Source organism: Monodon monoceros, unplaced genomic scaffold (assembly GCF_005190385.1).
Source record: "Monodon monoceros isolate NGI ecotype Baffin Bay Population unplaced genomic scaffold, NGI_Narwhal_1 Super_Scaffold_4, whole genome shotgun sequence".
NCBI lineage: Eukaryota > Metazoa > Chordata > Mammalia > Artiodactyla > Monodontidae > Monodon > Monodon monoceros.
Window position 1 is genome coordinate 20,730,116 of NW_021703781.1, and position 23,810 is coordinate 20,753,925.

A 23,810-nucleotide genomic window follows, 5' to 3' on the forward strand; every position below is an offset into this window, starting at 1 on the left:
TGAGGGACAGGATGGCACACCCTTTCCTAAGACCCTCATCCATCACTCCCAGACACCTTGACCAGGGTGGGGTCATGATGGATCTTGGCAGCCTGCTCAGTACATGGGTCATAGAGAGCATACACAGAACAGCTCAGGCCAGATATTACAAGAGTAAATACAATAGACTCTCATTTCCCAGACCAGGAGCTTGAGGGTGGGGATTCTGGCTCTGTGAGCATTCTGGTTCACCATCAGGCAAAAAGTCTTTGTGGGAATTTCCAGCTCTCCTCCCCAATCCACCTTCCTTGAAAAGAAGGAAGGGGCGTGGGAAGAAACCAGAAGACAAATTCTAACCCAAACCCTGCCCCTCTGTGGCTCGTGACCTTGGTCCCATTGAGCCTCAGTTACTTTGTAAAACAGCAACATCTCCTTCAGCCTCATTTGTATGGATCAGATGAGACTGTCTGGCGACATGCTCGGAGAACACACTGTACAGTGGCTTAGGAATTTTCTTCTGCCCCTACATCTAGTACTTAGAATGGAGTAAACAGGGTTAAGTCTTAAGTCATCGTGTGTCGATTAAGGAGACTACTGGAGCCTCGGAGTCACATTCTCTGCCCTGGAAATGTTTCTTTTTTATTCACTAAAATTCTGGCAGCAGTGCGTTTTCTATAGAGATGAGGGGGAAATACCCAGTCAACTGCAGATTACTGGAGCCGTGCAAGGATCACAAGGTGATCCCAATTCCTCCCACCTCCTGGAGAGAAGCCTCTCTCTTCCAGGTGATGCAGATATGCTGGGTGAGAGCCAGAGCAAACAAGGGATGGTCCCCATCCCTTTTTAGGGCACACAAGTTATCCATGCCAGGGAGAGGTTTAGTGTTTGTCGTCCCAGAGGCCCCAGAAGACACCATAGCTTTGGTTGGCCAACGTCTCCCCTGCAGTCCCCTGGAAGGAGCAGGGGAAGAGGCCTTGGGGAAGGCTTATACTTGCAGCTCCAGTGAGCAGATGTGTTTCGGAAGGCTGAAACTGGGTGCTATGCCCTCCCTTCCTCCTGTCCATGAATAAATAAACTGATGCTTCTTGTGGCCTTGCAGCTGCCTGTCGCACTGTGAGCTCTCACCTGGGCCGCCGTGATGGCGGTGGGCCCTATGAGTAGAGGAGGGAGGACAGAGACCCACCCTTCTCTGGGCTCAGACCCAGAGTGCCTGAAACTGATGCAGCCTCCCCAGGGCTAGTTCCGCAGCTGCTCAGACATGACGTCCTGTAAATGGTACTTTGGGGAGAAGAGAATGGCCCTGGACACTTCCTGGAACAAACAAGACAAACCTACACAGAACACACTATGTTCTGGGAAGGGATCAGGGGAGTGGCTTCAATCATACATACAGGACACCAGGACGTGGACACCAAGCATCCGATGGACAGGCCAGCCTTGCTTTTCACTTCTTCCCAGCTGCCTAATTAGGATTTACACTTTTCACTGTGTTCACCTTCCGGGGGTCCTTCTGGAGACAGCTGGAGATGGTCAAAACCATCAGGCACTGGAGGCACACAGACTCCTGTAGGGTTTCCAGCTGAGACTGGGCTAGCCGCATCTCTTCTAGCCTCAGTTTCACATCTTCAGAAGGGGGATGAAAAACCCCTATTCTGAAAGCGTTTTGAGAATTCAGTGAGATGATGCCGGTGGCTTCTACCACACAGAAGGGTTTTCGGGGAACAAGGCTCCTCTCCCCTTACCCTCCTTTGCCTCTGTCTGAGGGGGGAGAAGGCAGAGAAGATTCCACTAGCAACTAACTGCTCACTGCCTTGTATTTGAGAGGGAGGCACATGGTACCCTCTGCTAACACCACACCAGGCCGCTAGCATGCCTGGGTGTCACGTGTCCAGCCGGGGCCCTCGGGTTCAGGGGCCGGCCCTCCATGTCCCACTCAAACGCCCCAGGCTGGTATGGGGAGGGGTGTATGGGAAAAGCCGGGATCCTCGGCGGCCAAGCCAGGGGGGGCCACGTGGCCACTGTGCAGCTGGAGGCGGCCGGGCCTGGGGGCCCCGCTGCTCGAGCCCGACTCGGAGGTTAGGCCCGAGTCGCTGGGCTGCACCTCCACGAAGACCCGCGTGCGCAGGAGCCCGCTGGGACGCCTCCCGGTGGCTCCCCCACGGCGGCGGGCAGAGCTGGGCGCGGAAGGCGGCCTGGAAGCCGCGGCGGAAGTTCTCGTTGAAGTAGCCGTAGATGATGGGGTTGGCGCTGCTGTTGAAGAAGGCCAGCCAGTGGGCTAAGGGGAAGGCGTAGACGGTGACCAGGTGCAGCTGCGGCTCGCTCAGCTGCCCGTAGTCGATGAGCAGCAGCAGGGCCCAGAGAGGCAGCCAGGACAGCGTGAAGAACAGCGCCACCATGACCAGCATGTGCACCACCCGGGCCCTGCGCCGGGCGCCGCGGCCGCCCTCCCCGGCCGCCTCCTCGCCGGCGCGCGCGGGCCCCGGGGCCTTGCACAGCTTGCGGGCGATGCGCGCGTACATGACCACGATCAGCGCCAGCGGCGCCAGGTAGATGTGCGAGAAGAGCACGGCCGTGTAGACCCTGCGCATGCCCTTCTCGGGCCAGGCCTCCCAGCACGAGTAGAGCGGGTAAGAGCGGTTGCGGGCGTCCACCATGAAGTGGTGCTCCTCGCGCGTGACGGTCAGCGTGACGGCCGAGGGGCACATGATGAGCAGGGCCAGGGCCCAGATGACCGCAATGGTGACCAGCGCCTTCCGCAGGGTCAGCTTCTCGCGGAAAGGGTGCACGATGCAGCGGAACCTGCGGCGACGGAGGAAAAAGAAGCGGGGGTCTGGGCGGGTCCCAGTGGCCCCACGGATGAGAGCCATCCCCGATTGAGGGCGGAGGGCTGGGAGCGGGGGTAGGGGCACTCCACCTTCGACCTTGCACCTTAGGCGGCATCAAAGAAGGCTCAGATGTTAAAGTTCGTTTGCAAGCAAACTGGTTTCTCACCTGTTGGGGAGTCAGCTCCTCGGCTGAGTAGCCACGCAACAAAGGCAAAAGGAGGGTTTTACAAGAGCTGAATCCTGTTTGTGCACTTCGGGGGATAAACATTAGCTGGCAGGTGTAAGGTCGGATCTTAACAAAGGGCACCGCGAAACAGAGGAAAGCTTCAAGTGAGCTTTATTAGGGAGCGCTCCAGGGCGAGGTTCACTGGTCCGAGAGAAAGGGGCCAGAGAAGTCGCACCCGGGCGACGGTTGGGCAAGATTTTATAGGGGAAGAAGGGAAAGGGGTGTGGTGAATCTGGGAGGGCGCAGGGTATTCCTTATTTGGTGGTCTTTTCGGGTATCCTGGGGGACCGTTAGTCCCGCCCCTCGAAAGACGGGAAGGCTGGGCCGGGTGCAAAGTCCCCAGGTCAGTTTCTGGAACTGGGTGGTCCGGAGAGTTTCGGTCTGATGCAACCTGTGAATCTGATTGTGTTCCCCTGCCTCGGGCCAGTTGGCCTTACATCCCGACATCTTTGGTGTAATGGGGCGGCGTTCTGATCTCTGGCTACTTCATGCTGAATGGGGTCGTCGAAAGGGGAGTCGGGCGACCAGAGGTCCGAGGCTTAGGGGAGACCAGTGGGGGGGGTTCTGTAGGAAGCAAGGTGTAAGGGCCGAGGAGCATTTGGTTTGTGGCCACCCGAGAGACTTCCTCCACGCGCCTGCGAAGGAACCTAAGAAAACAGGGAGCGAGCGTGCTACGAAGAGGGTGCGGTCCGGGTTTGAAAGAGGGGTGTCAAAGAGTCTCTCTCTTGGTGGTTTGAAGGCTTCTATGACATGAGGGCAGGAATGGGATGGAAAACCCCCGGTGCCAGAGATGGGCAGGAGGGAAGCCGGGTTCAGGCGAGGGGAGAGATCAAGAGAAATAGCTGGGTTTTCAATGAACAGTAGGTGGAACTCCTGGATGTGGGAGGGGCCCAGAGGGAGAGAAACTTGTGGCTTAGGAGGTCGACCAGCCGGTGGGAGGAAAACACGGTTAGTGGGTGGGCCAGAGTCAGTTTGAGTGTTTGGTCAGTTCGGCTGCCGCTGCTAGGGCCCGAAGGCATGGTTGCCATCCCCGAATGGTTGGGTCTAGCTGTTTGGAGAGGTAAGCCACGGGGCGGTAGGAAGGCCCTACAGGCTGGGCAAGGAGTCCAGTGGCTATTCGCAGGTTGCAGAGCTATAAGTCCGCACACTCTGTCCTTGAGTAGGCCGATCGGGTAGGTGTATCAGAGAAAACAATTTTTAGCTGTTTATGGCTTCTCCAGAAAATCTTGGGGGTTCAGGTGTAGAGTCTACATGACAGGTTGTCCCTATGTCACCTTGGCCAGCGTCCTTCCAACAGTGCCTCCACAGAATTAGGACAGACCTGCACCATTTCCTCATTAGGATGTCTCAGCAGTGATTATTATTACACCCTTAATTTACATCTGAGGAAACTGGGATTCAGAGGTGATAAGTAACTGGCTCAAGGTCACACAGCTAGCAAGTAGCAAGGACCAGCCTTGAACCCAGATTTGTGTTGCTCCACTGTGCCATATAAACCTGCAGCCGGAAACCCTCACTGTGCATTAGAATCTAGTGAAGCATTTAAAAAAATACCTGTGCCCAGTTCTCCTGGTCGAAGATGCCAATCTGATTAGTCTAAGAAAGTCATGGGGTGGTTTAGGAGCTGAACCTAGACTAGAACACAGGCCTAGAGCTGACTCCCAGCCATGTTGCTCTTTCTACTTCAGCAAACTGTGTCCTGCTCTGCCAACTCCCCACCCTTTCCCCGGCCTGACAACACTTTCTACTTTTCCCACAGCCAGTCTCAAGCCTTGTTTTCTCAACCTACCTGACTCTGGCCTACTGGTCTCATAGCATCACATACTTAATGAATTGCCAGAGAACAAATAATTCTTAAAGCACGTAGTACTGGCTGTACATGCAATAGCACTTAATGGATGGAGGGGAATCCTGGGGCAGACCAGGAAGGCTTCCTGGAGGAGACAGGAACTTGAAGAATAGTCCAAACACTACTGGGAGACACTGCACACTCACCTATCGTTAACGATGACAACAAAATGAAGATCAGTGAAGGAGGACTTCCCCCACCACCAGTGGCCTTGCAGACAGGAACCCAGTTCTATCTCCCCAGCTGCCTACTTCACTGGGTCACAACAGACTGGGTTTGATGAGGGCCAAAGTGGAGAGAGGATGAAGACACTAGATTCTAGAAAGCATGGAGCTAGTAGGTGCCCATGTTGGGAAGAAGACAAGGAGGAGGATGTGGGCGTAAGGAAGGAATAGAATAATATTAACAGCTGACATTTGGTCTCTGTGCCAGGTGGTGTGCATCAGCTTTACAAACAGAAGTTCACTGAAGCCTCCCAGCCACCCTGTAGGATATTTACCATTTTACAGATGAGAAGACTGAGACTCAGAGCAGTTAATTGACTTAACCAAGGTCATGCAGCTAGGCAGCCCTCCAGCTTACCTGCCTGCCTCCCTTGCCCTGGGGGAAGTGCCTGGAGTGAACCCTTATTGAAAGGGCTCATTGAGAGGGAGGATGGAGAGGAGGACCTACTGCAGTTGGGTCAGATGTGTTGCCTGCAAAGAAAGCCTCCTTGGTCCCTGGCTCCATTCCATTAGCAGACCCATGCTTATCAGAGAATCTGATGGAATCTGAGGCAGAAAGACCAGAAGTAGCTGGACACGGTGGAGATGGGGAATCAGGGACCTGCAAGGAGGCCTGCTGCTCAGGAAACAAGGACTGCCCCCAAGCTCCTCTTAGGGCCCAGGAATCCCTCTTAAACCTCCTCAGGAGCTGCCTCCGGGCCTTCCAGAAGGAGGTGGCAGTGTCCTCTGCAGTCCCCCAAGTCTAGAAGGCAGCCAGCCCCACAACCCTTCCCTCTGTGGCTCAGGATTCAGCCCCACCGACCACAGAGCAGCCCCGGCCTCCTGGCAGGCCCAGAAGTGGAGACAGCAGCTTGGCCTAGTGCCAGGCCCGGGATAACCAGACAGGAACCTTCTCACCTTTCCACGGCAATGGCCACCAGTGTGAAAACAGAAGCTGACACGGACATGCCCTGCACCAAGCCGCTCATCTTGCATGTGGCGTTGTCGAAGGGCCACCCTGCAATGACAGAAGCCACCAGAGTGAGAGATGCCTCATTCGCAGAGAGCCAGAGACCTCCGGCCATCGGGGCCAGTCTCCTCTGGCTTCCATCTTTCCTCCATGTCCTGCCAGGTCGTCATCCTGCCTCTGCTTACACACTTCCAGGAGTGAGGAACTGAGCAGCCAATACCACCGTGGACAGTCCTATTAGAGACAGTCTTTATACTGATCAGCGATTTCTCTCCATGAACTTTAGATCCATCCAGCCCTGCCTGGCTTTCTGCTCCCATAGCCCTGTTCCAGGTTCTAGGCCAGTGGTTCTCAGCCCTGGCTGCTCACTAGAATCAACGGAGAACTTGGAAAAGGACCAGTGCCCAGGCTCACACCAGACAACCGTATGTTCCAAATCTACCCAGGAGATTTGAGTGGCAGCCAAAGTTGAGAACCACTAGGACAGATCAAGCCTGACTGTCAGGCAGGGGGAGGTATAAGCAGCTCTAGCCCCTCCTACCTGATGTCCTCACTCTGATCCCCAAGCTTCTGCTTTCTCATGAGATCTGGGTCCCACCTGCTCTCAGGACTAGTAGCCAGGTCCACATCTTGGCTACCTGAGGCCGTGTGTTGGTAACTGCTTAGTGTTTCTGCCCCTCTAGGCCTGGGGGCAGGGCGGGGGGGCCCACCTTGTTCTTGTCTGTTGTGCCTGCAGACAGGAGTCATCTTCCAAGGCTGGGGTCTTCTTTCACCAACGGCCTCCCCCATGTTGATTTTCTGCCCACACACTTACTAGATGCCAGGCACTGGCTCACTCAATCCTCACAGCGGCCCCATAATTCTCTCCTTTTTACAGATGTGGAACTGAGGGGGAGACTAATTGACTTACAGTCTCTTTGTCCCTATATCACTATGGATTAGTGGTGAGAGTTTGGTCTGGGTGCCAGGGAGTTTAAATGTCATGGAAAGTCAATATCGCGGTAGAGAGCAGCCTGATAGACATGAAAAAAATGTTCAAACCTCATTCATAATTTAAAGAATGCAAATGATATTTGCTGTGGAGAAATAGGAGCTCTCAGACATCGGTGGTGGGAATGAAAACCGATACAGTCCTTCTGGAGGGGAGCTAGGCGATGCCTAAGCTCTGCACTTACCTTTTGATCTGACAAATCTCACTCTATCCTGAATATACACCTCTGACGACACAAAATACATATGCACAGAGTCATTCATTGTAGCATTGTTGTAATTGCAAAATATCAGAAACAATCTAAATGCCCATATAAAGAAGTTGTTGAATAAACTACGGTACATCTACACAGAAGAGTATTATACGGCTGTAAAAAAGAATAAGGAAGACCTCTATGAACTGATATGAAGAGGTTTTCAAAATATACTGCTAAATGCAAAAAGCACAGTGCAAGGAGTATCTATAGTACATTACCCTTCATGTAAGAAAGAAGGGGATATAGGAAAATATACACTTATCTGCTTATTTGTACAAAGGAAGTATGGGAAGGTAGATCAGAAAATAATGAGATTTGGCTACATATACAGGGAGGCGGTAAGAATGAGGAAGAATGGGGTGGTAGAGATGACAGAGGAGTGACCCTTCTCTGAGTATATCTTTTTGTATGGATCTGACTCCTTAGAATTATGGCAATGTTTCACATCTTCAAAAAATAAGTTAATTAACATCAGGATGTGGGGGAAACCCAAAGTGGGACACAAACAATAACAAATGAACCTAAATGCATTACAAATGAATAAAATAACCACACTGAAGGGGAATGGGGAAGCAAGAAACTAAACTCGGTAACTTTGGAAAACAGTATTTTGACCGTATACTATAAGATTACAAAAATAACTATACACGTACACTATACTCTCATTAATAAATGTGTTTCTCACAAGGGTATGGGTTAGCAATACTGAATCTACCTTATGTGTATACCAAGATTGAACAAATAAGTAAATATATTGTGGATAAATAGAGTTAGATTTCTCACTGTTACAGAAAGAAGTTACAGGTGAGGAAAAGAGGAAAGTTAAAATGATCCTGTAATATTAGATTGGAATCAGAGGCATAATAGTTTTCAATATACCTACAGATGGATAGATATAGAAATAAAGATGCACATGTTAAGTATGTGTGTGTTAGCACACATATATTTCCTAGCTCTGTCCCTCGAGAGGGCCTAGAAGCAATGAAACCCCAGTGCCAACGATCACATCTAGTGCCAAGGTCTTGGTTTCTAAATGTCATTCTCCAATATAAGGAACCAGACCTTCTGAGAGAAATTGTTGATTGATTCCAGGGCTGGAGCAGGGAACATATAAGGTGAGCCTGGAACACTTTATGGTGCCAGAAAGTAAGGAGAGACTAAAAAAAATCCATGGTGGCATGTCAAAAGGACACAGGAGACAAATTGAAAGAGCTCCCAATAGTCAAAACTGGGGCAATTTAAGCAACACAATAATGGTAAAACTGGGTTATAACCCATAGAGTAAAATAAATGTAGGGGGAATGATGTTAAGTAGAAGATCAACACTGAGGAAATATAACAGTAATAACTGTTGCAGGCAGGAACCATCCAATGGATGCTCTTAGTGAGTAAAAGTATAGTGAGAAACAAGGCATTTGCATAGTCTCAAAGTATCTCCCTATGAGATACTTATTAATTATAAAGGGGAAAATGGTAGCTTTATAATGGAAAAATGTGGCAGACACCACATTAACCAAGTGATCAACATTAACACCACCATTAATACGTATTGATAGTGTGTGCCTTATCAATATGTCTTCTGTAGTATTCTCATCAAATATGCATAAACTAAATCTAATTGTAAGAAAACATAAGGCAAACCCAAGTTTCTGGGGTTTCTGCAGAATAACTGATCAGTATTCTTCAAATACGTCAAGGTCAGGAAAGTCCAGAACCAAGGAACAGTCACAGGTTGGAGAAAACAAACAAACAAGAAACAGATACAATGTATGGCCCTCAGTTGGATCCTGGACTAGAAAAGGACTCCAGGGGACTCCTTTGTGGGGAAAGGAGTGAAATTCAAATAAAGTATGCAGATTAGTTAATAGTATTGTATCAATGCTAATTTCCAGGTTTCAATCATTATACTATGGTTATTTAGGATATTAACATTAAGGGCAGTTAGAATGGGCATCATCAGAAAATCTAACAAACAACAAATGCTGGAGAGGGTTTGGAGAAAAGGAAACCCTCTTGCACTATTGGTGGGAATGTAAATTGATACAGCCACTATGGAGAACAGTATGGAGGTTCCTTAAAAAACTAAAAATAGAACTACCATATGACCCAGCAATCCCACTACTGGGCATATACCCAGAGAAAGCCATAATTCAAAATGACACATGCACCCCAGGTCTTCCCTGATGGAGCAGTGGTTAAGAATCCACCTGCTAATGCAGGGGACACGGGTTCAAGCCCTGGTCCAGGAAGATCCCACATGTCGGGGAGCAACTAAGCCCACGCGCCACGACTACTGAGCCTGCCCTCTAGAGCCCACGAGCCACAACTACTGAGCCCACATGCCACAACTACTGAAGCCTTCGTGCCTAGAGCCCGTACTCCTCAACAAGAGAAGCCACTGCAATGAGAAGCCCGCACACCACAAAGAAGAGTAGCCCCTGCTCACCGCAACTAGAGAAAACCGGTGTGAAGCAACGAAGACCCAACACAGCCAATAATTATTTTTAAAAAGACACATGCACTCCAATGTTCATTGCAGCACTATTTACAATAGCCAGGTCATGGAAGTAACCTGTGTCCATCAACAGAGGAATGGATAAAGAAGATGTAGTACATATATACAATGGGATATTACTCAGCCATAAAAAGGAATGAAATTGGGTCATTTGTACAAACGTGGATGGACCTAGAGACTGTCATACAGAGTGAAGTAAGTCAGAAAGAGAAAAACAAATATCGTATATTAATGCATATATGTGGAATCTAGAAAAATGGTACAGATGAACCAGTTTGCAAGGCAGAAATAGAGACACAGATGTAGAAAACACAGGTATGGACACCAAGCAAGGAAAGCAGGGGGTGGGGGGCGGGTTGTGGGATGAATTGGGAGGTTGGGATTGACATATATACACTAATATGTGTAAAATAGATAACTAATAAGAACCTGCTGTATAAAATATAAATAAAAGAAATTTAAAAGAAATAAAAGCTTAATCTCCTCCAGAAAAAAGAAAATAATAATTACATTAAGGGAAGGTAGGTGAAGAGTATACAGGAACACTCTACCATTTTTGCAACTTTTTGGTACATCTATCTAAAATTATTTCAAAATAGAAAGTAAAAGAAATTAAAACAAAACACACCCAGATTCAAAAGGCTACATACTGTATGATTCCATTTATATAATATTCTTGCAAAGGCAAAACGATATTTTCTGTCCCTACAGGAAAACAGACCAATGGTGCCAGGGAGCAGAGGGAAGAAGCAACTACAAAGGAACAAGGGGGAGTTTTGGGGGACAATGAAGTTGTTCTATATCTTGATTGTAACTACATGACTGTATATGTTTGTCAAAACTTGTGGAACTGTACACTAAAAAGGGTGGGCTTTTTGTATGTTAAATTATACCTTAACAAAATATTTAAATGTAAAACATGCACACATGTACAATGCACATTTTGTAAGAATGCATGCAAATCACAAACATTACATTTAATAGAATGTTTGCCTGTCAGTGGGGGAGGGGGTTTGGAGTGGGGTAAGGGTACAGAAGGGAATGAATAAAGATACACAAGGGGCTTCCCAACACAGTGAAGTCACATAGTGCCAGGAACAGTGGATGCGAACAATTCAACTCTCTGCACCTGAATTCAAAAAATCAGAAACAAAGACAAAGAAAGAAAAGCTATGTGAAGTTTTCTTTTCTTGCAGAAGATTCTATTAGAAACAACGTAAATACCCATCAAAAAGAGATTGGTTAAATAAATTGTAGTACGTCTATACAATGGAATTCTAAACAGTTGTAAAAAAAGAATAAAAACCTCTTTCATTTATTAGTATGGAGTAACTTACTCCATGTAAGTTAATTTTAATGAATCCTATTTACAAATTACATTTTTAAGCAGGGAAAAAGTAAAGGTGCAGAACTGACTGGTTAGAAAGTTAGCATTTCCTTAATTTGCTTGTACTTATATAAAATATTTTTGGAAAGTGCTTGTACTTACACAAAGTATTTTGGGGAAGACATACAAGACACGGGCAGCATCGGTTCCCTCCCAGGAGAGAGCTGGAAGGCCAGAGCACAGGGGTGGAAGGAACACTTTTCACTGGATACCTTTTGTTAGCTTTTGACCATTGAACCATGTGAATGTGTTGTCAATTTAAACAATTTTTAAAATTTACACATGTGAAAAGGACCGGCAGACAACACCTTAACCCACTAGTGACCTCACCATATCATTGTTAACTGGTGTGTGTGTGCGTGCGTGCGCCTGTATGTGTGTGCACCTCTGCACGTGTGTGCATGCATGCATATGTTTGCCTATGTGTTTTGGGAAGAAGGATGCAGTTTCTGTTCAGCAGCCCTGAAAGAACCTGGGATTCAGCTGTGATTAAAGATCCCACCAGGCACAGCCAGTACAGCCGACGGGAAGCTGGCAGCCCCAGCTCCACTTCCTGGGTCCTGGAACCTACAGAAACATAGGCTGCTAGTCCCCCAGCTTCAAGTCAGCTAAGTCACTCCATATGGGGCTGTCCATTTGAATCCTGAGTTCCTGGGAGCTCTGAGCTCAGAACCTTCAGGTGCAGACCTCTAGGGGTCTCCACAGCTCTGGAAACTAGTCCTTCCCACCAGTTAGTCTGTGGAGGCTTATTCTGAAGTAAGAAAGGCGAATCACAGGAGAGAATAGATGACGGTAGGATCCTTCTGATATTTGCAGGATGATAGGCAGGAATTTAGCGGTCGGTTGGTCTAGTTCTGCTTGGATCCCTTCTACAAAATCCCTGCTAAACAGCCAGCCAGTCCCTACTTAGACACTCCCAGTGACAGGGAGCACAATACCTGTACGAGAGAACACTCTTTTGTTGGAAAACAACTCAAATAAGTTTTTAGGTCCTTATTCAGAAGAAACCTGCCTCCCTCCCGCTTCTTCCCGCTGGTTCTAGTTCTGCCCAAGGGAGCTGCCTGGGAGAGTAGGATTGAACAGTGTAGTGGTTAGAAATATAGATGTGTGAATGTGGGACTTGACGCTTAGCTGTGTAAACTACAGACCTGCCCCTTAGTCACCCTGCACATCAGTTTTCTCATCCACACGCCGGGGATAACAGTAACGCGCACTTCATTGAACTGTTGTGAGGATTAGTTAAGATCATGCAGGAAGAGTAAATCACACAACGCCTGGAACATAGAAAATGATTAATTCATTACATCTGTTATTTCTAGTCGAATCCCTCAGCCACAAGGCTGTCCTGAGATTTTGAGACAATGGCATCTCGGCCAAGAGACCAGGCCAGCCATGATTTCAGGGGTAGGGGTACTCCTGCTGCCTCTAGTGCTTCCACTCACCAGTGATGAGGTTGTCCACGAGGGTGGTGGGCATGCAGAAAATGCCCACCAGCAGGTCGCTGACGGCCAGGTTGAGGATAAACATGTTGGTGACGGTGCACATGTGCCGGTTCTTGAGCACAATGAAGCAGACCAGGGTGTTGCCCACCATGCAGAGGAGGAAGATGAGCACGTAGGCCACAATGAACACGGCAGCCACCAGGGAGGAGTGCTGGTAGTAGGAGGAGAAGGTGAGGTTTGCAGCAGTGTTGGCCTCGGCATCACTCCCATTCTGGCATGGGGGCCGGCTGCTGTTGGAAGGCTGGGAGGGCTCCCCTAGGAGCAAAGGAGCACACAGGTCAGGACCCCAGGCGAAGAAGAGATGACTGACTTCTCACCGCTGGCGAGATCCTTCTGCGCTCCAAACCCTGCCCCTGCCCTAACACCCAGATCATGTACTCAACTCCAACTGCAACTGGATGCACTGATGCAAGACTTCTACCCCACAGCCACTCAAACCCTGATCTCACACCTCCCGCCCCGTCTTGTCCACCACTCACTTCATTTCCCAATGTTGGCTCTTCTCCATTTGCAGACAATCCCCCTCTGCCCCATCTAGCCTCCATCCTTCTCAGCCCTGCTCTCTGCCCCAGAGGCTGACTTCTCAGCACTACATTACATCAGGACTGTATGACCCAAGTTCCCTTGCGCTCTGGGTTGTTTGCTTGTTTGTTTGTTTGTTTACTGGCATATAGTTGATTTACAATGTTCTGTTAGTTTCTGCTGTACAGCAAAGGGAGTCAGTTATACGTATACATATATCCACTCTTTTTTAGATTCTATTCCCTGCCCTCTGGTTTTTGACTGGGTTCAGCCAATGGGAGGCACTGAAGGAGCTTGAAGGAATGGAGGAGAGAGAAATCAGGGTATTCATCTCCTGACTCCGTCCCTGCCTGGACCAGGTCTCCTGTGGGGCTGTCTTTATGGGCACAGCTCCTGCTGGGTGACTCCTCTCCCATGGCTCCAGCTCTTGCAGAGCCACAGTGACACCGTTCCCTCTCTGCACTGACCGCTTCCTGTGACTGCCAGTCGCTGGGTGAGTCACCATCCCATGCTGGTTCTCTTGCCTTCCACTACCCACTGTAAAGTCTCTCTATTAAACTCTCTTCTGTTAAATCCTTTCTGAGTGCACCACGTGTTTTCTTCTGGGATCCTATCAGACCCTCAAAATCTTTGCTATCCCTCATCATCATGTCCACAGAACTTTAGTTGGGGAAGGCAAGAAGGCCGTAGAGGGAGAGCGAGCGAAAGGGGACTCTGAGCCAGGGCTGAGGATCAAAGAAAGCACGCGTTAAATTCTCCGGAAGACCGTCCGAAGCCAAGGCCACCACCCATCCTTTGCCTCCTCCCATGCTGGTGTCAGCTGCCTCATTTGCACGGCGTTTAACAAAGTGCTTCCGTGTCTGTTATTTGGTCTAGCCCTCCCCGTTACCCCGTGAGGCAAACAGGTTAGGTATTAGCCCCGTTTGAAATGGGAGAACGGATATCAGAGGGGTTCCCGGACTCGCTCAAGGGGACACAGGAGTCTGCAACAGAGTTGGCCCTGCTCCGTGTGTCTCTAATTCATCCCAGGCTTCAGTGTGTGTCTCTCTAGACACGTATGGAAGGGAGCGGCTGAGTGTCCAACCACAGCTCTTCTGGGAAGTCACTAGTTATGGTGACTCATGATGTCGTCTTGTAAACTCTCCTCCTGCCTTCCTCTGGGACTGAATGTGGCCTGTTCCAGGAGATGAGGAGTCTTTAGGGGAATCTTCTGTTGCATCCAGAGCTCAGCCACTGGCCTGGAGGACGGCCAGAGGCTTGGGACCTGGAGGCTAGAAAGACCCTGGGGGAGCACAGGCCGATGACCTGGCACAGTGGGGACAACAGGGACCAGCAGGTGCAGCGGGGCACTCAGGAGGGGAGTGGAGGGACTGCTGGTGGAGGGGGAGAAGCTGGAAGTTTTGGGTGCACAGTGAGAAGAGGAAATGATACTCCCCTGCTTAGGCCCTCCAGGGGCAGCCAGTTGTACCCAAACATCTTTATTCTAATATGTCAAACATGTACAAGAGAGCGTGTAATAGTGAATATATACAAGAGTATATAGTTTAATGAACCATGACAAGAGAGAAGAGTATAAAGAACCCCCATGTATACATCATCCACCTTCAACAATTACCATCTCAAGGCCAATTTTGTTTCATCCATACCCACACCTCTCTTTGGATTATTCTGAGGCACAATCACGTCACTTCCTTTCATTCATAAATGTTTCAGATTGTATCTCTAAAAATTAGGACTCAAGAAAAATCCATAACCCAGTGTCTTTATCACACCTAACAAAATTAACTATTATGTCACAATATTATCAATTATCCAGCATTCAAAATTCCCTCATTGTTACAGAATTTTTTAAATAATTGGTTTGTTTGAGTGAGGATCCAAACAAGGTTTCTGTTTCTATTCCGTATTATGTGGTGAACCCCCCCAAAATCTCGTGACATCGCACTGTGGCTTAGGAATCTGAGTGGCCCTTCTGCAGGTCTTGTGGCCTCTCATCTTCCAAGAGGCTAGACTGGGCTTTTTTTTTTTTTTTTTTTTTTGCGATACGTGTACCTCTCACTGTTGCGGCCTCTCCCGTTGCGGAGCACAGGCTCTGGACGCGCAGGCTCAATGGCCATGGCTCACGGGCCCAGCCGCTCCGCGGCATGTGGGATCTTCCTGGACCGGGGCACGAACCCCTGTCCCCTGAATCAGCAGGCAGACTCTCAACCACTGCGCCACCAGGGAAGCCCTAAACTGGGCTTTTTCATGAGAGGCTAGCTTGCCGGTCTCAGGGTTCCAAGACAACAAGGGAAGAAGCCACAGGCTTCTTAAGATCTAAGCTCCAGAACTTTCATATCATCACTTCTGCCACATTCTATTGGCCAAGGCAAGTCACAAAGTCAACCCAGATTCAAGCCAAAGGAGAAACATTTCCCACCTCTTGATAGAAGGAGTGGCAACGTTACATTGCAAAAGGGGTGTGGAGCAGGAATCGTGATTCATGGAGGTCTGTTATTGTAAAATCTATCGCCATCTCCGCATTGCACTTGGTGAATGTGGCTCTTAAGTCTCTCTTAGTTTCTAGGTTTTCCCTCTGTTTCTTTTTGGCCTCCTGCAATTTATTTGTCGTATAAATGTCTGGGTCATTTGTCTGTAGAATTTCTCACAGACTGGATTTTGCTGATTGTTCCCTCTTGGTGTCATTTTACACATTCTACTCTGTCCCCTGCATTTCCTATAAATGATAATTAGATCTAGAGGCTTGATCTGATCATGTCTGGTGGTCTCTCTCTTTCTCTCTCTTTTTTTTTTTTTTTGGCCACGCGACTTGCAGAATTCTGGGCTGCGGCAGTGAAAACTTTTTTTTTTTTTGCGGTACGCGGGCCTCTCACTGTTGTGGCCTCTCCCGTTGCGGAGCACAGGCTCTGGATGCGCAGGCTCAGTGGCTGTGGCTCACGGGCCCAGCCGCTCCGCGGCATGTGGGATCTTCCCAGACCGGGGCATGAACCCATGTCCCCTGCATCGGCAGGCGGACTCTCAACCACTGCGCCACCAGGGAAGCCCTAGGTGGTCTGTTTCTTAATGCTAAGGTTGATCAGTGGGCTTAGCTGATGTCAGCCTGATCCCTCCACTGTCAAGTTCCCCATTAGCTTTTCACCAATGTTTTCAACAGGAGCCACTAACAATTATTGCCTAGACTCCTCATTGCATCTCGAATACAATCCAAACTCTTTACTGCATGGTCTGATTCCTGTTGTCATCACTGGCCTCACCCCCTGCTACTCTCCCCTTTGCCCTTTGTGCTCTGGTCACCTCGTGATGCCTCCAACACATTCTTGCTCTTTCCAATCTCAATGCCTTTATCTCTTTCGATTCCCTCTGCCTCTTCCCCTCCTCTAGCTTTCAATTAAACATTGTCTTCTCGGAGAAGCCTGTACCCGATTACTCTATTTAATTTAGGTGCCCCATTATTATCTCTCACAGCATCCTGCTTATTTTCTTCAATCTGCCGATATTTTATTTGTTTCCAGGTTTATTGGTTTTTTCCTCCACCTTTGAAAGTCAGGTCCTGGAGAGCAGGGATCTTCACTCTTTCGTTGGTGGTCATATCCCCAGCATCTCGTCAGGGCCTGACAATTGTAAATGCTTTACTAAATAGTTGTTGAATGGATAAATATTTGTATGAGGAGAAAAAGGAAGGAAAGACAAATCCTGACATCAGGTGACAGGGTCCTGCTCAAGGCTGGCATTTCTGGTGTTGGAAGGCCTTCTCCAGGGTCCTCTGGAAAGAACCCCCCATCACAGAGTGTGCTGGGAGCCTCCCTAGATAGCTCACCCTTGATGAGCCTCAAACTCAACTCGCATGACTTGGGGAAATCTGTGGGTGTGGATGGGTAGAGGGAATTGCCTGAACCTGCCCAGCTAAACTCTAGTCTGCCTGTTTCCCCCACTGCCTTTCATTTGGCCCTGAGAAGTCTGGGAGCAACCCTGCCCATCCCTGGACCCTGAGCCTGAGCATCAGTCTCTATACTTAGGCCAGTTTCTGGCATTTATTCTCAAGGAGGAAAAACTGCTTCCTATTCCTGGCAACTCCCCTGGCCTGTGGTGAGATGGGTTGGAGGCAGGCAGGCCTCCCACCCGACCTGGGCCCCAAGCCAGCAGCCGGAGACCTCTTTAACAACTGGCCTCGTCCTTCCTGGGATCTGCCTGGTGCCTTTGTGGATACACTACAGCCTGTGAAAATTTCATCCGCTGAACCCAATTGAGCCATTCCTCTACTCGGGGAGCTTCCTGGAGGTCTCAGGGTATAATAACGGTTATCTCCAGGGCATTCTGATGATCTCAGAGATCAAGCTGTGAGCCACTGAAAGTTTGGGGCCAGAGAGAAGATGGGGGTGCACTGGTTCTCAGTGTGTGGTCCCCCCCAGCAGCATCAGCTTCGCCAGGAACTTGCTAGAAATGCAGATTCTCAGGAATCACCCCCGATCGAGGGAACCAGAAACGCCACGGAACCAGAAACCAGGTATCTCTGTTTTAACGCATCCTCCAGGTGATTCTGATGGACACTCCAGTCTGGGAACCACAGATAAAGGAGTTGGACCAAAGACCCTGAAGGCAGTGGATGCACACAGACTGCGAAATCCCGGCTCTCCTTCCTGGTGACTTCAGGCAATGGATGGATATCTGTGTCTCCTCAAAATTCATATGCTATAACCTTTTCCCCAGTGTGATGGTATTTGGAAGTAGGGCCTTTGGGAGGTATAGTTGACCCTTGAACAACACATGGGGTGGTTAGGGGCTCGGACCCCTGTGCAGTCGAAAATCCGAATATAACTTTACAGTCAGCCCTCCGGATCTGTGGATCCACATCCATGGATTCAACGAGCCACAGATCGTTCAGTACTGTAGTACACATCTACCAAAAAACAATATCTGGGTATAAGTGGACCAACGCAGTTCAGACCCGTGTTTTTCAAGGGTCAACTGTAATTAGGTCATGAGGGAAAGCTCTCATGAATGGGATTAGTGCCTTTATAAAAGAGATCTCAGAGAGTTCCCTTGCCCCTTCCACCACCTAAGGACACAGGGAGCCCGTGTGTGAACTAAGAAGCGGGTCCTCACCAGACACTGGATTGGCCCCTTGATATTGGACTTCCCAACCTCCAGAACTGTAAGAAGTAAATTTCAGTTGTTTATAAGCCACCCAGTCTATGGTATTTTGTTATGGCAGCCCAAGCTGACTAAGACATCTCCTCATCTATGTGGGAACTTATTGTTCTCATCTTTAAAGTGGAAACACACAATTCCTGGCTATGACCTCGGGTAAGTCATCACCCCTCTGGAAACCAAAGTCTTCACTGGCAAAATGGAGATAAGCTCACACTTACTGAAAAGAGTGAGATAACGTATGAAGAGAACTCGGCGAAATGTGGGACACATGGCACTCAATACGTGTTAGCCCAGCAGCAGCCCTACTGACAGTATTAAACTGCACAATGAATCTGAGCATGATATTTTTATCATACTTTTAGTGTGGGCCTCCCTGCAAAGCCTGAAAGATAAATCAACACCAAAATGAAGTTCCTGAGCACAGAATCCATCTGGGTACTCCTCTGAGTTCACAGCTCTCCCACTAATACCTTCATCGTTATAGCCACCTGCTTGTCTGTCCTGGTACCACCACCTAGGAGCTCAGCCCCAGACTAGAGACCTGGGTTCACCATTCAGCACCCACTTCCCAAAAGCCTCCTGGGTGAACACAGCCTGGGCCGTGAGCCACTGGGGACCCACAGAAGAACACAACGCAACACAGTACAAATGACTAATGAACACATGAGACAAAGAAGTTCTTTTGTAATCAAAGAAATGCAATTTTAAAAGAACACAGGGGTAAGCTTTCCATCAATCAGATTCACAGAGAGGAAAAGCGCTCAGTGACGCCAGAGGGTGGCTGTGCACTGCAGGGTGTTGGAGAGACACACATCCGCTCAGCCTTTGCAACTGGGGCACATCCATTCAGCACCCTGACACCAGACTCACACCCGGAGACAGGCGTTCCACTTCTAGGGATTCACCTAAGGAATAGAACAAGTTCTGATGGTGTGAGGGAAAATACTGGCCAAGGTTGAAATGCTTACAAAATAGTATGTACACGCATTATAAACTGTATTCCGTATAAAAGTGTGTGTGTGTCATTCCAAACAAATGACAAAAAATAAAAAAACGTTAACAGTGTATATTCACAGTGGGTGTTTTAAGCGACTCTTATTTTCCTTTTTACTAACCTGAGTTTTAACCCTTCTAATCAGGAGGAAACTCTGATAAATATGATTAAAATACTCACTACTTCAGTGGTTCTCAACTCTGACAGTGTCTCTGGCAGCATTTCTTGGGGCACGGAAAAGCAGAACCCACCTGGACTTCCAAGAAGCTTCTGTGTCCCGTGCTGGAGGGACACCAGCTAGCTTGTTCCTCTCCCCTCCTCTCTCCAGTGACCTTCCCCCACATGGGCCACTTCCCCACAAGTCACCCACCACCAGGCAGTGTGAGCAGACATCCTCCCAGCCTCTGGCCTCCCTCAGCCACGGAGCTCCCAGGCCGGGCAGGCAGCTGTGGAGGCTTCCAGGGGCTCTGAGGACGCCGCTAGACTGGGGTTGAGCTGGGAGTGGGGTGGGGACTGCTGTCCTCTGCTGTCTCACTGCACAGCCCATGCCCAGGGTGGAAGGCCTGAGGGGGACTACTGCCCACTGACCCCAGCAGCTCTGCAGGAGGCTGGGCAGACTGCAGTGTCTGTCTGCAAGCCCTCAGAGACCATCCAGATCCTATTTTGGGGCCAGCCACACAAGAATACCTCCTTCTGCCCTCCAGTCAGTAATCCGGCCAGCCCACGACCCTTTGCTCAATGAGACCTGGTAAGCACACAGCTTCTAGGCCAACTCTGAGGGACAGAAGGTTCTTCCTGTTGTTGCGTTGAGTTGTCTTACTGTAACTTGTCCCCACCTGCCCCAGTTCTGCTCCCTGAAGCCACACAGAACAAGAATGGGCACCTGTCCCCAAGGTCATCCCCCTCTCCCTGCCGTTTTTCCCACCCTGAACATCTCAGTGTCTCTTCAGCAAGCAGGATTCTAGACCTATCTCACTGTCAATCCATTTTGATCTCCCCAGAAACTTTCCTCAAGATTACAAACCAGATCTCCCCTATTTGAAATGTATGCAATTGATTTTGGGGGGGACCTAAATTCAGGACTTTGCATTTCACTTCCATTTACATTTCACTTTCTTTGTTTTGATCCAGCATTCCAGAATGTTCAGATACCCTTCATTTAAATCTTGAACTGTTGCCATGTGGGTGTCATGGCTCTTATCCACAGATTTGATGAGCATGCCTTTTATTTTCCCTCTAAATTACTTAATGTCATGTCAAGGTCAGAGTCCGAGGGACCTCTAAGCTGCATTAAAGTCTTAATGAAAGCCCCGCCATCAGTCCTCCAGCCCCCTTCCCGCAACCCTCCATCAGTTCACAGGGCTCTCATGAGAGAACTTAGCAGGGTCCTGCTGAAATCTCGTAATTCATCTTTCTACCTCTTGGAAACCCAGTCTGAAAGAGGAAATGTGGTAGGTTTAGCCTGATCTGTTCTTGGTGAGCACTAATATGTTCCTAATGACCACTACATTATTTTCTTTCTTTTTGAAAAAGATTTTGTTTTTATAAAAAAACAATGTGCTTTCTATAAAGCAGTTCTGAGCATGACAAAAGAAGAGAGTAAAATAAACATCCCTGAAATTTCACACCCAGAGATGACCCTCATGGCCGACGCGTCTGTGATGCTCCCAGCCACATCCCAAAGATTCTGGCCGGGTGGACAGTTCCCTGCACTTCCAGTGCCTCATCAAGCCTGCACCAGGGCTCTCTCTGGTTTGCTTTCTTTGAAGCCACAAATGGGAACAACCTAGACGTGTGGGAGTACAGCCAGGGGAGAGGAACAAACAGCAGTCGGCTCCCCATCTTGCGTGGCGAAAATCTCAGGTGCATTCTGCACTTTTCTCAGAAGGCGACCAGAGAGAGAGAACCCTACTGGCCTGTAGCTGAACCCAGCTCGTCCACATGCCTGGTTCTGGTTCTTGCCTTTTCTCCCTTTCCCATCTTACTCTCCTGACCTCTGCTTCCAGGCATAAGCTCTCTTAGGGTACGCTTTCAGAAGCAGGAGCCCCCAAAGGTGTTAGTGACCATCTCTTTGCAGATACTTTACATATACATCCAATAATAAGCCTATGTAATTTTGCATAAAGGGGATCATACTAAACATGTGTTCTAAAACCTGCTTTTTAAAAAATTACTCACAGTAGGCAGTAAACATGTTTTCGTGCCAGTAAATGAAATCCTAAACACAGTTCTTAATGTCTATACAGCATGCCCTTGCAGGTGTTCTCATCGTTTAATTTACTTAATTTATGGACATCTGGATGACTCCCGATTTTGCAGTGTGATGAGAATGCTTGGGCACATATCTTTGCAAGCGTACAGGATGGCAGCCTTTGAAAAAAATTCTTAGATGTGGGATTGCTTTATTGTCTCCTAAGTGTTCACTGTATGTTTGATAATTTATTCTGGAATTTTAATAGAGGTCAATATCAATCTGAGCAGTTTAGTGTTTTTTAAAATCTACCTTTCCTTCCTTTCTGAAAATCAGGACATTTGCCCATCTTCAGTTTTCTGGCACTTCCTTCATTCCCTGTCATTTCCTCTAAGGCAATAATTATATCTGCAAATGGCTCCAGGTCCCTGGGATGTCATTTGTCTGGGCTTGGATTGTATATGGCTTGACGCCTTATCCAATCACCTATCTTGGGCTTCAATTTCCTCCTTCCACCATCTGAAGTAAAATTGCCTGTGCCCTGTGCTGGCTGCTCTCCCTGGTGCGTAAAGGTTACGAGCACCACATGCCCAAGCCCCGAGCAGGTTCATTTGCTATCCTTACGTAGACTTTGAAAGCTCTTTGCTCTGTCTTCACCAGTTTTCCTTGGCTTCTGTTCACTGACACTTTGGTTCTGCATTTCTCATCGTATCTCGTGTGTGTGCACTTTTCAACCCTAACTCACTGGAAAGCAACAACTGCAGCTGCACACGATGTTCTGTAAAACTCCCTTTTCTCTCTTGCCAGCAGTGTTTGCAATGCCTTGCTTGGCATTTCTGGGTTTTATTACCTCCTGGAGCAGCCTTCTTTTACAGGTATGATTTTGTTCAACACATCTTGTCTTATTTTACCCTCACAGCCACTCTGTGAAGCCAGCTGAATGTAAGTTTCTCCATTCAAGAGATGGGTAACCAGTAGCACGGAGAGGTTTAGGCAAAAACCCAAAGACACCCAGCAAGCCAGTGGACCAGCCCTCAGTCCTCCAGTTTCTTTGCCCAAATATGGTTTCCCTTCCTACACTGGCTGAGAGGAGCATCTGGACCCCCACCTGGTAAGGCTGGAGGAAGCAGCCTTATGCCTGGGGTCCCTATCCCTTAAAGTCCTGGAGGTCAGGTCCATAGTTCCCTCTCCTTTCCCCCAGGGAGGGAATTTCTGCATTGAGATCTTGTGTAGAATTCCATCTCTGTGACTTTGCCTGCTGGAAGGGATGGCAATTACTCTAAAGCTAATAGGTAAGCTGTCCTCAGCCGGTTTCAAAGGATCCCCTGCCCATGCAGGAGGGAGCGTCCTATGCTCACAGGGACAGAGGCTTCCAGGTCTTTTACCCCCTCCCTCTCTCTCTCAGTTTCTCACACATACATATTCACGCACACACACTACAGAGCCCTCTAGGTCTTTCTCTCTCTCCCTCTCTCAGTGTGTGTCTGTCTGTCACACACACACATACACACAGTGTCACAGTGTTGGGCTCTGGACAGCCCCCGATGAGACACCCCAGTCCCTTTCCTGTCTCTTGGCTCACTGCTCCTTAGTCGGTACCCACCCCCACCCCCAGCCCCAGCCCCGGGGTCACTCACCCTCCATGCTGCCCACTCCGGCCCGCTCTGGGACAGTCACCGACGGAGGGAGGCAGCGGGCCCCTGTGAGCCTGCAGGGGACCGCGGGTCTCCGGCGCTGGGCTGCTGGCGCGCGCCCCAGCCTCTGCGCTTGGCGGTTCTGGTCCAGGGCCCGGCGGAAGCGGACGGAGGGGCGTGCGCTCGCAGGCCCCAGCCCTGCGCGGGGTCTCGCTCCCCTTGCCGCCCGGAGACGGCCGGGCAGCGGCCGGGGCTGAAGGCTCCCGAGCAGCGCAGCTACCCTACCGGCTCTGCTGCCCTCTGCCCGCTGCCCGCCGCCCGCCCTCCCCGTCCAGAGGGAGGGGGCTTGCGCCGCGCCGTCGCCATGGCACCCGGCACACGTTTGTCTGCGCAGCGCCCCCTGCCCGCAGCATCCGTCCGAGCCTGGGCGCCCTGGCTCGCCTCCCAGATGTGACTCCCTCCGCAGGGACGGAGCACCCCTCCAAAGTAGAGGACAACCCACTGACCACTGCAGCCCTGGCCGCGACATCTGATAACTCTGTGTCCCTCTCCCCGTGACTCCCATCCCAGCGCCATTCCTCGTCCTCGTCTCACCGCAGCCTGACCCCCAGCCAC

The 23,810-nt window shown here is 49.4% G+C and overlaps 1 protein-coding gene across 1 annotated transcript; it reads right to left on the bottom strand.

Moving 5' to 3' along the window:
• Window positions 1-311: 311 nt before the first annotated feature.
• Window positions 312-23,561, bottom strand: NPFFR1 (neuropeptide FF receptor 1). The gene is given in 6 exon segments (XM_029200914.1): window positions 312-2,117; window positions 2,119-2,778; window positions 6,001-6,100; window positions 12,644-13,012; window positions 23,199-23,337; window positions 23,481-23,561. Coding segments are annotated over 6 exon segments (1,554 nt in total). The 3' UTR covers window positions 312-1,912.
• Window positions 23,562-23,810: the final 249 nt, after the last annotated feature.